General features: G+C 41.3%; 1 protein-coding gene across 1 annotated transcript; it reads left to right on the forward strand.

Moving 5' to 3' along the window:
* The first annotated feature begins 2146 nt into the window (after nucleotides 1–2146).
* On the forward strand, nucleotides 2147–10439 carry pigu (phosphatidylinositol glycan anchor biosynthesis, class U). Its single transcript, XM_018742271.2, has 12 exons — nucleotides 2147–2289; nucleotides 2910–2974; nucleotides 3113–3172; nucleotides 3279–3341; nucleotides 4058–4167; nucleotides 4623–4723; nucleotides 5523–5620; nucleotides 6079–6233; nucleotides 6347–6490; nucleotides 6850–6974; nucleotides 7469–7611; nucleotides 8233–10439. The coding sequence occupies exons 1-12, from the start codon at nucleotides 2160–2162 to the stop codon at nucleotides 8344–8346; spliced, it is 1308 nt and encodes a 435-aa protein (XP_018597787.1). The 5' UTR covers nucleotides 2147–2159; the 3' UTR covers nucleotides 8347–10439.
* Nucleotides 10440–17279: the final 6840 nt, after the last annotated feature.

Raw genomic sequence — 17279 nt, forward strand, 5'->3', positions numbered from 1 at the left:
TAACTACCCTACTCTCTTTTCAGCCACAACCCCTGACTTGCTTTCTCAGCTGCTTCAGACAGCTCCTTCACCGCCCCCTTTAACAAGAGGCCTCTAATATCAAACTCCCCCAACAGTACTGTAGCTGATTTAGCCCCAAACCCTCTAACACCAACCTCTACGGGCCTCATGTAAGCCCACCAACATGCTCCCTTGCCTCTGCCACCAGCTCAGCATACTTTAACAATTTCCGCTTGTATGCCTCCCCAGTAGCATCCTCGAACGGCACTGTTAACCCTACAAAGTACGCGGTACGCTCACCCTCCGAATATAACACCATGTCCAGCCACAGTGAAGTAACAACAATGACCTGCGGAACCTGGAGCCGCTTGCCCACATCAGCCAGCAGCTTCCAGTCCCGTGCGTTACCCCACCTATCAAGGTACATCTGCCCTTGCATAGTGCCACTCTCTCCTGCCTGCAAAAAACCAATTGCTCTGGCTAACCTGCCAACAGGCAGAAAATTAACAACTTGCCGCTAACTCTCAAACACACCTGCTAAACCTCTAAGAACTCGATTATGGCACCAAGTATAGCGCCCCTGCCCCAAACTAACCTTACACCCTGACAAAATGTGCCCAGCATCACCACACCCCCACACAACTTACAAGAACCGTTGCCACCTGCCTATTGCTTAACATTCTGTGGTGTTGGTAACACATCATAAGTTGCTCTAACAATAAACTTAAGGCAACTCACCTCCATCACCCACACATCTTGCCAGCGCAACTTCTTTAAAACATAGAAAGGCAGCTGCCTGATAAGCTGTTAAACATTAGTGTTAGGTGTAAATGACCCTTTTTCACCTCAGCCATCTTTCACCCTCATCGAGGTTGATATTTCTTGTAGTGTTTAGTGTTTTTAAAGCTTTCTGTCTCACAACAGTAATAGATATGTGAAATTTTGGATTTTAATGTGTCTTTATGAGGTTTTTAGATCAATTTATGAAAGTCAACAGTAGGTAAACAGTCTTATAGGGACTGACATTTCTGAACTTTTAAAGAAAAAAAATTCTGATTCTTAACACTATTGTAGCACCTCTACTACCACTTGTTACAGACTGAAATTTAATTTTGGGTTGACAAATGCTGCACCCAGTCTGGAAGAGTGAAGAATGAAATATAAGAAGTGTTGGTAGCTGTCTGTGAATTGAGTAGACCGAAAATAAAACCTGTAACATGGGGAGTAAGAATACAGTGAGGATAGAAAGGTTGTTTGTGAGTCGTTTTGCCCTTAACTCCAAAGCTACTTGAATCTCCAAATCACGATCAATAAAACAAAATGAGAAGCTGGAGGGACACGGTGATCAAGATGAATCATGTGAGGGTGTTTGGACACGTTGCGAGAATGTCTTCCTGGACTTATATGAGACAAGTCTGAGGGGACCCTGCTGCAGAGATAATATCTCTCAGACGGCCTGGGGATCCCCTATGAAGACTGTTGCTGGGGAGGGAGGGAGGGAAGGAAGGAAGGTTTGGGCCTGCCTGCTTAGCCTGCTACCATCACAACTCCCCCAAGACAAGTGGAAGGAAACTGACTGACTGACAAAACCGCTGTCCTGTAGGGTTCCCTCTTGCAGGGCTTACTGGTGCAAATCTAGTCTGGTTCAGGACCATTAAACTCATGGTCTTGTAAGTCTCACTCCAAAGGTGTCTACTGCTCTAACTTTGACCTAATTCAAGAGAGCATTAAACCCAGGGACCTGCAGACCTCCAGCAGCTATGTGATTTAAACTGATTTTTAATTCAGTAGGTCTTGATTGAACCTATTTAAGAAAAATGTCAATAAAACTGATACTTATAAAAGAATGCCTGTATGCAATATTTCACTTTGTATATTTAATTCAAATTTGAAAACAACAACATAAATGCTGTGAGGAGAGCTAGACAAACTGCTGGATTTTACAATCCAACATGAGTTTGACAGTGCTGGCCTCGCTCTCTCCACAAAACAGCAACACGACCACGTTCAAGGCGCGGTGTTTCCTGGGCCAATGGTCTTTGTAGTTCTATGCAGTTTCCGGTTACGCTTAGTCTAAAGAGCTCAGTCGATAAATATGACTTCACTTCCCAGAAGTCTACCGGGGGGCGCTGGAGAAGGCTGCTTCCTCCCCGGCGAAAATGGCGGCTCCCTTAACTCTCGTACTGATTGTGGCTGTGACTATCAGGGCTGTGCTCTTCAGCTCGAGTTTAGCGGAGCCTCTGATGGAGAGGGTGGAGGTGGTGTCACCGCTGAACGCCTGGAAAAGAGGTCGGTCGCAGCCCGATGCCTCGTTTCCTCTATTCGATACTGATAGTACTTCGAGCCGCCTGTGACACACATGATCCTGCTGCTCGAGTCGAGTCGAGTATAACTACTCACTGACTGTGTGCATGATTCCTATTATTTGTTTGAATCCTTGAAGTGTTTCAAGCTGAATATTTGAAATTGCGGACTCTGTTATGCGGTTCAAACGAAGTGATCACTGCCTGGTCTACTGCGTTTGCTGCTGCTGGTGGTGGTGGTGCTGGTATCTTCTCTAGTATGACCAAGCCGAGGCAGAAGAACAAGAAGAGGTTAAATAATTGCTCTAATTGACTCGAGATAACTCCTAGTTGTGTTGATAGCAGTAGGTTTGCTTGTCGTGTTAGAACTGCAGAGAGTGTTGTAATCAGGTGGAAGTGTGATTGGAGCCCTGTCCTGAGCAGGTGAAGACAGACATCAGGGTGGGGGGGTCCACTGACACTTTGACTGCTGTAATATTTGTACTGGAGCAATTCAGGGCAGGGTGCTACAGCATGGGTGGGTTTTAAATGTGGGATCTCCAGATTGCACGGCTCTAGACTAGTTTAACCACCGCGCCACCTGCTGCCTGTGTCTCGTTTTTGCAGTTGTGGAGGGCCTGGCTCTGCTCGACTTGGGAGCGTCCCCATATTCCGGGGACGTGTTTCACGAAGTGAGTACGCTTATTTCGGGCGCAAGATGCGGACCTGGCTCTCGGGTCATTGCCGTATGAGTTTTGTACGCAAGTTAAAAATGACGGTGTCGACCGGTAACATTCACTGTAATATTTCTTCTTTTTTTCCTGCTGCAGACACCACTCATCATATACCTCTTTCACTTCGTTATTGATTATGCAGATATTGTGTTCATGGTGAGTAGAGTCCGCGCGAGACGTTGCCGTGGCCCGACAGTTGGTTTATTTTTTTTTTTTTTGGCCGGCACCCATGGCTCATGTCGCTCTGTGTGGAATTTTTCAGATTGCAGATGGAATCACCGCTGTGGCACTCTACTTAGCTGTGCAAGACTATAACAAAACTGTGGTAGGTGCTTAACAATGTAAATATTATCCTTGACTAGTGTTCTGATGGGGGCACGGTGGTGCAGTGGGTTGGACCGGGTCCTGCTCTCCAGTGGGTCTGGGGTTCGAGTCCCGCTTGGGGTGCCTTGCGGCGGGCTGGCGTCCCGTCCTGGGTGTGTCCCCTCCCCCTCTGGCCTTGCGCCCTGTGTTGCCGGGTAGGCTCCGGTTCCCCGCGACCCCCTGTGGGACAAGCAGTTCAGAAAATGTGTGTGTGTGTGTGTGTGTGTGTGTGTGTGTGTGTGTGTGTGTGTGTGGTGTTCTGTATAACTGAACTTGGAGCTCAGAGTGATACTGCATTTTAATGGAATGGTTTACTTTTACTGTACATTTTCTGATGTAGAAGTGGGACTGCTTTGTCTTTTTATAATTGTTGTATTCAAATACATAAACCTCAACTCTGTGGAGAACTCCACGTGAGACTTTAATATAAAAAATATTAGGAACGCAAACTGCGAAAGTAGAGACGGCAAGCTCTGTGACATCTGTGTAATGTGCAAGTCACGTTTTGTACTTGTGTCTAAGTGTGAATGTCATGTCAATCAGCTCGTTTACATGCAGACTCTCGCCATTCAGTCTGTTTTTGAGGGCTCAGTGTGAGAAGCTTCCCTGCTTGTGCTGCGTTCCGTGTTTAGTAAATGTGGCGCTGAGCTGAATGATGTGACGTGAGCTTTGTTTCAGTTCAGGAAGCAGAAGTATGCCCTGGAAGCTGACCGCTATCCCCACGACTGCCTGGAGCTTATCCGCACCCCTAAAGAGATGTACTACATCCCTCTTAAAGTGGCTTTGTTGTGAGTATTATTCTATTCAAACTCCTATGGCATCATCAGATAAAGTATATTTTTGTGGACATAGAACTGCAATGCTATTTATCTACTTAGACAAATTTTCACCCTTGAAACTGTTTTACATCGTTTCTCATTTGCTCTTTTGACAAAATGATACGCAGTAATATAATGTTAGCCATGTGGCTATATACTCGGACTAGAATTTTTTTTACAATGGGATATATGAAATTATATCTTAAATTTCCATGGATGAAGGTGGTGATGATAATTGTTGTACAGGGTTTTGCAGTTCTTACAGCTGAACGTCAAGCAATTATACATATTATACATAATCATCATTTGTGTTCTAAATATATTTTAGTATCATTTTTGCAGGTACTGTTCTATCTTGGACTGATGCTGCATGAAGTTCAAAATGCTGCACTGGTTTTAAGTCTTTCGTTCTTTCGATATTCCAGCTATTTGCTGAACCCCTTCACTATTTTCTCCTGTGTGGCCAAGTCGACGTGTGGCCTCAACAATGCTGTCATCGCACTCTTCATCCTAAGTACAATTAAAGGTACAGACAACAGGATAAATTGTTCTCCACAGAACTGGGCTGCTCATCTTGTAGACAGCAAACATTTCTTTCTCATTTATGTCAATCTTGATGATGTAAATAGTAGTATTTATGTTATCAACTTAGATTTATACTCATCAACAATACTACTGTGATGCACTTTCCCATGTGATGAGAAAGTTCTTCACATGAGAAGAAGCAAGTGACAGTGGTTAGAGTTACATCCTTGCATTCAAAGGACACAAGTTTGAATACCTCCTCCTACTGTAGCAGCAGTGATCAATGTATTTACCCTAATTTGCTACAGCAAAGATTACCCAGCTGTATAAATGAGTAAAATCATTGTGACTTAACAGTGTAGGTTGCTTTTGGAGAAAAGCATAAGCTTAAATAAATAAAGATAAATGTAATGATGGTATGGATTACAGATATGATAGCTGAATACTGTATGGTTTGTTAAATATTATAAAAAGAAGACAAAGTTAGTGGTGGTGTAGCAGGTAGTGCTAGTGCCTCACAGCTCCTGTTTGCATGTTTTCCCCATGTTGGTGTTAGTTTCCTCCCACGGTCCAAAGGCTGTCAAGTGGGGACTTTATAAATTGCTCCTAGTGTGTGTGCATATATGAACAAATGTGTGTTACACTGCCCCGTTGTACAAATGGGTGAATCATTCTAGGGAGTTCAGTGCAGTGTATCTAGCACTGTAATATCACCTTGGATAATTAGTTGTGATTGTATTTTGCTTTGGAGAAAAGTGTCTGTTAAATTAATAAATGCACTCTGTTTTTTGTCATTGAAGGAAGTGCCTTCTTGAGTGCAGTTTTCTTGGCCTTAGCAACATATCAGTCCATCTACCCTCTCACTCTGTTTGCCCCAGCTCTGCTGTTCCTCCTGCAGGTAAGTCAGCCTCATTTGGATACATGCTACTTAGTAAGAACTGAGGAACCTGGGGTTATAGTGGGTAAGGTGGGTCTGTGACCAAAATTCAGCTCATAGAAGCCCACCGCATGGTCTTTTTACTTACTCCTGGTCCTCTAGGTCCACAGTTCTGTGTGTTTTGGAAAATATTCAAATTAGGCATACTTCAAACACTAGGTAAGTAATTGAAGCTGACAACAAAGAAGTTGAACGAAAGCAGCACATCTTGTGGCCCTCGATGGCCAGGATTAGGTAGTGATGCATACTTCAGTTGTTTACCTTGAATTACCTTTGTATAACTGGTAGAAACTGAGTTATTTACCTTGCTTTGGAAGGAAGATTCAGTCAGCAGGTCAGTGATCCTTTGCTCTCTTCTTGTATCTCTTCAGTGATATGAGTATAATGAGCCTCTTCTGTCTGTTTCTGTCTGTCCGCAGAGGCTCTACATCCCTGTCAATTTCTACCGACCAAGCTTCTGGCTCTTCACACTGCAGTATGCAGTGATGTACCTGGGCAGCCTGTGCGTCATCGTCTGCCTCTCTTTCTTCCTGCTCAGCTCCTGGGACTTCATCCCCTCTGTGTATGGATTCATGTGAGTTTACTTCATCTGCATCATCTACTTCTTTTCACTTTTATACTGCAATAAAGTGACTGTTTGGTGCCTAAAGCTCAACAATTTTTGTTTTTTTTTTTTTGTTCCAACAGCCTGTCAGTCCCAGACCTCACTCCCAACATCGGTCTTTTCTGGTACTTCTTTGCCGAGATGTTCGAACATTTTCGCTTCTTCTTCATCTGTGTCTTCCAGATCAATGTGTTCTTCTACACCATACCACTCTCCATCAAGCTGAAGTGAGTTCCACCTCTACTCTGTTTTAGTGCCCATGACCACTAGGTGTAAAAACAAGCAGAATTTTAGTCCATCTATTCTTCCATCCCCTTTATCCCAGGCGACTTACAGAGATAGAATTATGCCATGATTAATAACGAGCTGTGCGTTACTGCCACATTTGGTGGGAAATGGAAAAAATACCATTTTCTAGATGTTGTTTGTGTTTAAATGTTTCATTTCATATTTTAACTTTTTTACCATTAAATTTTGAAGTGTTGTCCTGTATGTTACCCAGCTTGTGTTTGTGCTCTGACCTTGGCTGTGTGCTGCTGATTTCGTGACTTGTCTTTCTGCTTATTTTGTGCCTTGTGTTTTTTAGGGAGCACCCTGTCTTCCTCATATTCATGCAGATTGCCATCATCTCCATATTTAAATCCTACCCAACCGTGGGAGACATTAGCCTCTACATGGCCTTTCTACCAGTCTGGAGTCACCTTTATAGATGTGAGTTTTCATGCTACGCTTCCTTCGGGTTCCTGAACCTTGTTGTGTTATAGCATTTTCCAAGCCAACAATCCTGTGTCAATTATGTGTCACATCTGTTAATGGCTGAAAGCTACAGGTAATTTAATAACTTCAGTGATCCTGTGGTAATTTAATTAAGTAATTTAACAAGGAGGATTTGCCAGTGGAAAAACAAAACATGTTCCTTTGTATATTAAAATTTAATTCCCCTACTCTGGACAAAAATAATAGAACTGAAGGCATTTCTGCATTTTCCTTGACCAGTTATCAAGCAAAATGAATGAAATTATGTGAATTAGTTAATTACTCCAATAATTAACTGAAAGTGCAGCAAGGAAACAAGGACATCTATCACACAGTTTGAACAACTAGTGTTCTCTCTAGTTGTTTAGCGTGTGACAGACTTCCTTGTTTATCCTCCAGTGTTGAGAGAATTGTGAATGACTATTGATTTCCCCTCTCTGTCTCCTCAGTCCTGAGGAATATCTTTCTAGTGTCCTGCGTCATGCTGGCATGTTCTGCACTCTTTCCCGTCCTCTGGCACCTGTGGATCTATGCCGGTAGTGCCAACTCCAACTTCTACTACGCCATCACTCTGCTCTTCAATGTGGGACAGGTAGGGGGAGGGTCGAGTCCCTCAGCCATTACACACTGCCAAGTGGTGGCAATTTAATGGGGCTCCCAGCATGAATGAGACTAGTACCACATTATAAAGCTATTAAGACTGCAATCGAATCCACAAGGCTATCATCACACATCAACCATTTCATATTTAAAGCTAAGGATAGATTTTGTGGTTTTTCTGCCAGTGTTTTTCCATTACTGTTATCAAATAATTCCACAGAGGACTTAATTATGACTGCAAAGATATACTTGTTCCTGTCTGTCACTAATGTATATTTGGTGATGATACGGGCCTTTACACAGATTAGCCGGTATGTCAATTGCTTTCTAGAGTATTGAGTTACACTATAGTTATATTAGAACAGTATCATTTCCCATAGTTGCACATTGGAATAGCTGTATACTGAACTCACTGAAAAGAATCATTTTGTTTCCCTACATATCTCCGCTAAAGATAACTGGAGAACAGACTTATCGGAAAACTGTCAATTTGCAAAATATGATGTGGTGCTTGATAGTCATCAATACCTATGTGTGTTTAGATTTGCTGCAAACTTTGGGATGACTTTAATCAAGTACCTTTTTTTTTTTTTTTTTGCTCTGTTGTTCACAGATCCTGCTGGTGTCAGACTACTTCTACGCCTTCTTGCGAAGGGAGCACCACCTGACACATGGCCTGTACCTGAAAAGAAAGGATGGAAGTGAAGCCACACTGGTGCTCAAGTAGACTTCCTTTTTATAGCAGGGCTGGGTCAGGCACATTGGAGGGGCTTGCACGTTTGTTGCAAAGCTTCATCACAGTTTTGTGTGTCTTTTTTTTTTTTTTAAACCTTCTCAATGTTTCATGGACACACCCACTTTTGGACCAAAGTTTCAGTGATGCAGAAGGAACTTGCCTGTGCAGAGCGATCCTGACAAGATCAAGAGACTCGTTGGACGTGGCTGCCCTTGTCACGTTGCTTGCTCACATAGTGTGAAGTGGTTCTCCTGGGGCTGCTCCTGTGCTTGTCTTTCTCAGTGACTTCATTTCTAGGTTTCTGCTTTTATTTCTGTACAGACTGAATGGTATTCCCATTCAGAAATGAGCAGCTTCGCATCTTTTGAAGTACGTATACGATACTGCTGCATTTTTGGATTTATCCACCAGAGGGCAACACTTTTTTTTTTTTTTTTTTTCCAAATATTAAACATCAAATTATGCAAAAACATTGGCAAATGTATTTGTTGCCAGTGTGAAGATGCATTTGGCCTGTCTGCGTGTTGAAGCTATGGGAAAGCTCTCCTATATTTTTATTTTCAATGAGTTACTTTAAAGAGTAACTCATTCTGTCTGTAACCTTTTTTTTTTTTTTCTTAACCTGTCATTTTCTTTACATACCTATATGTAGATTGCCTGCGAATAAGGGATTCTTATGTGTGTATGTATTTATTTACTCCATCTCCCAAGGTGGGAGATATATTTTAACCTTTTGCCTTGAAAGGATTTCAAGTATTGTGAACAAACTAATCAATTATGAATAACACTTTGTGGGATGGGACTAACCCAATCTATGGAACAGTGTGTGTGTGTGTGTGTGTGTGTGTGTGTGTGTGTGTGTGAGAGAGAGAATAGGAATAATGGAAAGTGTTAGTGGTCTAATGGAAAATATCAGTTTACATTTAATATTTGTGTGTTTTATTCCAAACCATTGTAACACAGATCCAAGAGCCAGGGCCACAACTCTTCAAACTGATTATCTGATCAACTATAAATAACATGTTGGCTTTCCCTCCCTTTCCTGGCTTGACACTACATTTCCTGAAATATGATCTCTTGCACTGAGGTGTAGTTCTCAGAGGATCACATTTCAAATGAGTATACACTGTCTGTGTACTGCTGTCTCCAAGGTAAATCAGGACCGCTGGAAACATTAGATGGGAGAGCTTCAGCTGTTGGGGCTGTTTCCCATTGTTGTTATGCATGGAAACTGAATTACAACTGTAGTTCCATTCTTTAGCAGAGCCAGCTGACCATTTGGCATCTCGTTTCCAGCTGATTTGATTTATGGTACAATAAGGAAGGCACACTTTTAAATATGACAACTGTATGTTACTGTTTGTTGCCTTCACGTGTTATACATGGTTCCTGTCCATACCTTCAGCTTACCTTTTAAAAAAAAAAATAAAAAATACCCATACATGCTGCCCTATGTACTGTTCCATAAAAAGGAAGTTCAGTAATCCTACCATTTTGCAGTCTTGTGGTAGGCAACAGAATCTACAGTAAATGTATCCCTCATGTTTGCTGTCTGATGTTTTATATTGGACGGATGAAGTATGTGTAGCTTTGAGTATTCAGATGTCTTATATTGAGAAGCTCAATTTTAATATGTTCTATATCAATACATTATGATTACTATGTTTGATGTTAAAACCAACACCACCCTGCTTAAAAGGGAAAAACCTTTTGGTACTTTACTAACAATTGTCAAATCTGAAAACACACTGGTGAATATTAAAACATATATTTACTGTATACCATTTTGATTGATAATTGTAACTTATTTACGTTCAAAACACATATCCTTCTGAATATTACACATTTACAAACAAGGTCGATAAACTTTTCCTGGGATTGAACCATGGATGCAATCTCATGTAAGGAAGTGCAGAGTTGAAAGTTTTTACCCATATTCTAATCCAAACTAATAAAGACAAAGCATTACTGGAGTCCTAATGTTAACCATTAGCAGAACTGTGTATGTTTGATTATATGTTTAATTTTACTTTCATTTTTTTCCTTTTGTTTGTCTTTGTGAAAAATTGAGCCATTGGGAAAGTCAGGACACTGGTTTTTAACTTAATTTTTAAATAAAATACATAAAATAAATTTCAACTGTTGTGTAGTATTAATACTGCCAGTAATTTCATCCTAACTGGAAAAGAGAATACATGCATCTATCCCTTTAGAAAAGTATTCAAAAGAAGAAAACATAGATGTATTTCTAGAACTGACAAATTAAAATGTATACATCATAAAATCTTAAAGGTATCCCTTGATTCTATAAATGAATCTTAATGAAAATGGTGTGGCTATCAAAATTTGGGATACAGAGAGTCTATTTTTCATTATTTTAAATGGGAAATATAACGATGCATTCCCAGCCCCCCCAAAACTCTGTATCTATTTCCCCAAATATCACTAAAACACTGCAAAATTTCTATGTATATTATACAAAAACCCACTGTATCAGCAGCAGGATAAGGACACAGAGTCACAGCACTCAAACACATACGCGTGGCCTAATCTGTCAAACACACAGAACAACACTGGGACCAGCAATTCAAATGTAACTCCCAAAAATGGTTGTTTGTTCAACAATGTACACACAGGGGGAGCACTGCACTACCAGACAGCCACATTTCCCCTGCTGCCGCAAAAATAAATCATGATTTCAGCACAATATAAAAATATAAAACTTTTCACCATTAAAGGGAGCAAAAAAGCTGTTGCCTTTGAATCTGAAGGTCACCAGTTTTAATCTCACCTACTGTTTTGATATCCATAAGCAAGGTACTACTTTTCCCAACTTCCTCCTTATCCAGCTGTATAAATGGGTAAATAGAGGTATCTTAACATTGTAAGCTTTAGATAAAAGCTAAAGGAATAAATGTAAATAACAGACCAAATATGGTCAACAGATTCCAACTCCTTTGAAATTTCCTACACTTTGTTTTGATTAAGGTTTACCTAGTTTACATTTATTCATTTAGCAGACACTTTTCTCAAAAGTGTCATACATGTCATAGAAAATACAATTTGCACATTACATTAGGAGAAAGAGAGATATAGTTGCACATGTATGATTGTTAAGTACAGTTAGTTTCTTTCACCATATGCACCAATGTTCATCACATGATTAGCTGCATAAAACTATCGATGATTCCTGATTGCTTTCCTAGTAATTTTTTTTTTTTGAGATACAAATAAACATTTATGTTACAGCTGCATAAAGGATCAATCCATGGATGATCTTAAAGTTATAGTGCATGAATATTTATACCTTAACATGAACTTAAGAGATCGTGAGCGAAGTGAGTCTGGAAGAGGTGAGTTTTAAGACCCTTTTTAAATGTGGACAAAGATTCAGCAGTTTTGAGTGAGAGGGGGAGGTCATTCCACCACAGGGGAGCCAGAACCGAGAACCTCCATGCCTTACCTTTTGTGCGTGGGACCACCAAGCAGGCAGATGTGGAAGACAGTAGCAGTCTGGGTTGGGGTGTAGCGGATAATCAAGTCTTGTAGATAGCTTGGAGCAGTTCTATTGATGCATTTGTAGGCCATAACCAAGGTCTTAAATTTGATCCAGGCAGCTACAGGAAACCAGTGCAGAGAAACGAGTAGAGGAGATACATGAGAATGCTTTGGTATGTCAAGCATAACTTGGGCAGCAGCATTCTGTATTAGCTGTAGAGGTTTGATGGCAGTAGCAGGAAGGCCAGACAGAAGAGAGTTGCAGTAGTCCAGACGGGATGTCACCATGGCCTGGACAAGCAGTTGCGCAGAGTCTGTTGTGAGGTAAGGACGGATCCTGTGGATGTTATGCAGGATTTATCTGCAGGTCTGGGTTGTGGCTTCAATGTGCTGAGAGAAAGATAAACTTGAGTCAGTCATCACTCCCAGACTCTTAGATGAGGAAGTAGGCAAAATGACTGAGTTGTCCAGTTTGACCGAGAGATCATGACAGGAACATGGGCCGGCTGGGAGGTGCAGGATCTCTGTTTCGGAAAGGTTGAGTTGTAGGTGGTGATGAGACATCCATGCAGAGATGTCCAAAAGGCAGGCAGCGATGAACGTGGAAATGTCTGATGCTCCAGGTAGAAAGGAGAGGAAGAGCTGGTTATAATCAGGGTAGCAGTGGTATTTGAATCCATGGGAGGCAGTGACAGGGCCAAGGGAGGAGGTGTAGATTGAGAAGAGCAGAGCACCTAGTACCGAGCCCTGCGGGACACCAGTTGAGAGAGGCAGAGGAGAAGAACAAGAGCTCTTCTTAGTGTCGCTCCTGTGATCCCAAGCTGACTAAGAGAGGAAAGTAGAATCTCGTGGCTGACAGTGTCGAATGCTGCAGACAGGTCGAGGAGGATGAGGACCGAGGAGAGGGAGGCTGCTCTAGCCAACTGGAGAGCATCAAACACTGCCAGGAGCACTCTCTTTGAATCGAGACTCATATCCATTGAGAAGATGGTTTCGGGTGAGGAATTCAGATAGTTCATCACAGGCCACTCGTTCTAGAGTTTTAGACAGAAAGGAGAGGAGGGAGACAGGCCTGTAGTTTTGGGCTGAGTTAGGATCCAGAGAGGGTTTCTTTACCAGAGGTGAAATTAGAGCAGTTCTGAAGGCAAATGGGAAGCAGCCAGAGGAGCAAGGAGTAGATGATCTTAGAGATGAAGGTGGAGAGTTGCAGGGAGATGGTCTGTAGAAGTGACGATGGAATCGGATCAAGCAAGCAGGTGGCGGCTCTGTGCGATATCAGGAGGTCAGTGATTTCGGATTCTGAGAATGGCTTGAATTTGGAGAGCATGACTTCACAGCAAAGTCCAGTGCAAACAGGCCAGGGTGATGCCGAGAACTTGTCCGCAACTGAGTTGACTTTTGAAAAACAAAGCAAAGTCATCAGCACTGAGAGAAGGAGGAGGAGGGGGCAGCGAATGACACAATAGGGAAGAGAAGGTGGCGAAGAGTTTGTGTGATTTTTTTTAGCTGCAGACTGTATATTGTTGTATTTTGTTGTGGAAGAAGGTTGTTTTAGCTGAGGAGACAGCAGAGTGAAAAGTAGCTGAGAGTTCTTTGTAGATATCCAGGTCCATGCAAGTCTTGGATTTTCACCATCATCGCTCTGCAGCCTGGAGTTCGGTCCTATTAGTACGTATTGTGTCAGCCATGGGGTGGCACTGGGGCGTGTTGGTCTAGAAGACAGTGCACAGAGAGAGTCAAGAGAGGAAGATAAGGCAGAGATGAAAATGTTAGTAGCATTGTCTGTTGATAGATCTGAGAATTGTGCAGCAGAAGGGAGAGCAGACAGCATAGCAGAGGCAAGGCAGGAAGGCAAGAGAGATTTTAAGTTACGGCAGAAGGTGACGATGGGTGCAGAAGAAGGAGACGGATTAGTGGTGAGGAATGGTCGGAAAGAGATGAAGAAATGATCTGAGAGATGCAGTGGAGTAACTAAGAGGACAGGACAGCCACAGTTACGGGAGAAGACAAGGTCAAGGTGATGGCCAGCTTTGTGAGTAGCAGGGGACTGGGACAAGGAGAGGTCAAAGGACTGTAGGAGCGGCAAAAGGCCAGTTGCATGATTGTCCTCGACATGCAGGTTGAAGTCACCCAGGAGAATCAGCGGAGTGCTGTCCCCTGGGAGAGGGCTCAACAAGATGTCGAGGTCATCCAGGAAACAGCCGGGAGAGGCAGGGGGCCGGTACAGAACAACCACAACAAGAGTGATTGGGACAGTGATAGAGACAACATGCAATTCAAAGGAGGACAGGTCATGCAGGTGCAGAAAGAAAACAGAATATTCCCACCGGGGAGAGATGAGCAAGCCTGTGCCTCCACCTCTGCTGGAGGGATGTGGGGTGTGAGAGGAAGCGTAGTTAGCAGGGAGGGCTGCAGATGTGGCTTTATTTGTCTGGGGTAATCCAGGTTTCGGCTAGGGCCCGGAGGTCCAGTGACAGATGGGAATTAGTTTAATTAACACTTTTGATTTCTTTATAGGCTGTGCAGAAAGGCTTCAGTAACAGAACATACATGAAAGAGGCTACAAGAAACCTCAAAAGCTTCAGATTCATATTAAAAAGTATGCAAGCATATCCCTGCATTTTCAAAAACATGTGCCACTCCTGTTTATCAAAACATGTCAGTGCACTCATATATTCCATAACTTTTCAAAAGCCTTAGCCCATGAAGTTTAAACAGGTTCAAACTGGTTCAAACTGATAACTGCAAACCAAGTTTAGAAAACTGGTCAGATGAAAAGTTATGCCAGCAAACCTGTTTTGCTAAATGAGGCTTTACCGATTATCCTGCTGTTCAAGGCAATCCTATCTAAAATGTTAAATTTCAAAGACTGTGTTAAGCTCTTAAACTGTATAGCATGGTGCAAAAAGTGTGTTGCGTGTACAGCCACCAAAGAAAATGAGGCCACATTTTAATTTACTGGCCTTACAAGTAATCTAAACAGCTTCCTGTAAAATTACCAAAATTACAAACTGGTACAGAATTTGAAGATATTGTCACAGCAAGTATGAATTGCACATGTTCCATGTGCATCTCAAAGAGATTATAGCTGAACTGGATCAAATGTCATGTAACTGATGTTGTTGATGCATGGTAAAAAAAAAAAAAGCGCCACATACTTTTTCTCCTCTCAATAACTGGTCTGTTGGGGAGTCAAATCACAAATGATGAAACCACCCCAGAATCTACCTGATCTCCTCCAACTGAAATGCAGTCCATTTCTCCCCCACTGCACTCCTCTCTGCTCACTCCTCCCTGGACTGTACATAATTGTATCTCTGCACTCAGAGCCCTTTGATTGAGTTGTTTTTAAATTTTATATATTTATTGCTATGCACCTTGTGCAATTTTCTTAAGTGGCTTTTAATATTACAGGATGGAAACATTCACATTTCTATATATATTTAAAAACAGTTGTTTTTTTTCTTATCTAAAATGTGTCTATGAAGTATTGCAGGACCTTTATGGTTCATTACAGAGTAAATATGATATTCCATAGAGTAAATTGGTTTATATTTTTATGTAGTGTAAGCAGTATTACTGTTGCAGGACACTAAAAAAGTAGAAGCCCATGTCAGGCAAAGGGGGGTCATAATGCTCATTTTAAAGAATAATAGAGGTTTATGAGGTCTTTTAAATCATTCTTATTCTAATTATTATTATTATTAGCAGTAATAGTAGTGTGCACCCTTGAATGGTCAAACATTTTAGACACCTATGAGTAAAATCAAAAATAGGAAGTTTCCCAACACACGAGATGCCACAATTACAGTAGTTTCTCACCACAGCTTCAACACATGGTTACTTTAGGACGTTGTCTTCCACTTCTATCTATAATCATGGTTTATCTTCATTATTTTAGGCTATGTATTTGTACTTTTTCACAATTATTGCAGAACCACATTGCTTATTCCTACACAGATATGATTTTATGTAGACCTGGAATTTACCTCTGAAAATGTGTGTGTGTGTGTGTGTGTGTGTGTGTGTGTGTGTGTGTGTGTGCGCGCATTGTGCTGAGGGTGTGAATATTCAATACAAGAATAAACACCATTAAGTTTATATGATTGCTGTCAACACTCCACAGTAAACCGTCTCTGAAATGATTAACAGAGTAATTGTGCAGTTATATCTTACTATCATCTGATGTGTGCAGTCACTTTAGGCGTTTCATACACCTTACACACTGCATTTATTTTAACTTAGGCACAACCTATTTCCCCTTCATGTCTAAAATAACTTCATTTTCCTTCTTTTTGCTTTCAGTATGAATGTGGCTGAGAATTAAACAAAGATTTGTACAGTACTTATGATATCATAGCTATTTCAAGGTACACCATGTGGAAGATATTATGTAATCTTTTTATGTAACTTGTTTGTTCCCATGACTACAGAACCTTGACAAACACACCACTCATTCACTGTGCTTTGTTCTGGATCTATAAAAGTACACCACTGTAACTGTAAAGATGAATGCCACTATGAAATGGATCTTCTGAGTCTGGCAGGGAAAAGTGAAAGGTGGTATAAAACAAATATTTAATAACATTTCTACACTGTATCTCATATCTGGCAGATTGTAGTGTGGAAATTAGTAAATGTGAATACAGTATGGTGGAAATCTAGAAAAATGGCTCCACAGAAGCAGTTTTTGTAGGGAACACCATCACAACAATATTCACTGTACTATTTCTGGGAAAGCCACATTCAAGTAGGAAGCAAATAAGCATGTACCTCTTTGCTCTGGCTCCCATATCCCGCCAGCCAAAGCCTATCCGTGTAATGGTGCTAGACAGCCGGGACATTAGTATTAGGGTCATCCACAGAGAGAACACTGGCTGTGGTTCCATTATTTATCTCATTCCTGAGCATGTCTGAAGGCAGAATAAAGCATCCTTGTTATATGATCCACTACTTTAGATTGCACAAAACAGGAACATATAACATTCTTCAACAGAGGTATTATATTCTATTTTCAAAATTTCACAACGTCTGTATGCTCTTTTTTTTTTTTGTTATGGAATATCTAGCTGGATGAAACACACTGTTCATTGTAAGAGAAGAAGCATCTGGTTTTATTAGCACTGGCAAAATTAACAAATGTAAAACACACTACATGATGTAACATAGTGGCTAGAGCTGCTACATAAGCACCCTAGTACAAAAACCTCATGTTTTATGTTGCTGACAGTTAACAAGGTGAATAAATAATAGTCGCATGTAGCTTCCTTAAAAAATATCAATATAGAAAACATGATTTCTTTTTGGTGCAACGTTCACCAAATGTCTTCTTAAAGTAAAGAGGGTGGTGGCTCTGAAACTGGAAATCCTCCAGCTTAATCCATTTTACAAAGAATGGTTGCAAAAACTGCAAAGGGAAGTGAGGC

This window comes from Scleropages formosus, chromosome 22, assembly GCF_900964775.1.
Source record: "Scleropages formosus chromosome 22, fSclFor1.1, whole genome shotgun sequence".
NCBI lineage: Eukaryota > Metazoa > Chordata > Actinopteri > Osteoglossiformes > Osteoglossidae > Scleropages > Scleropages formosus.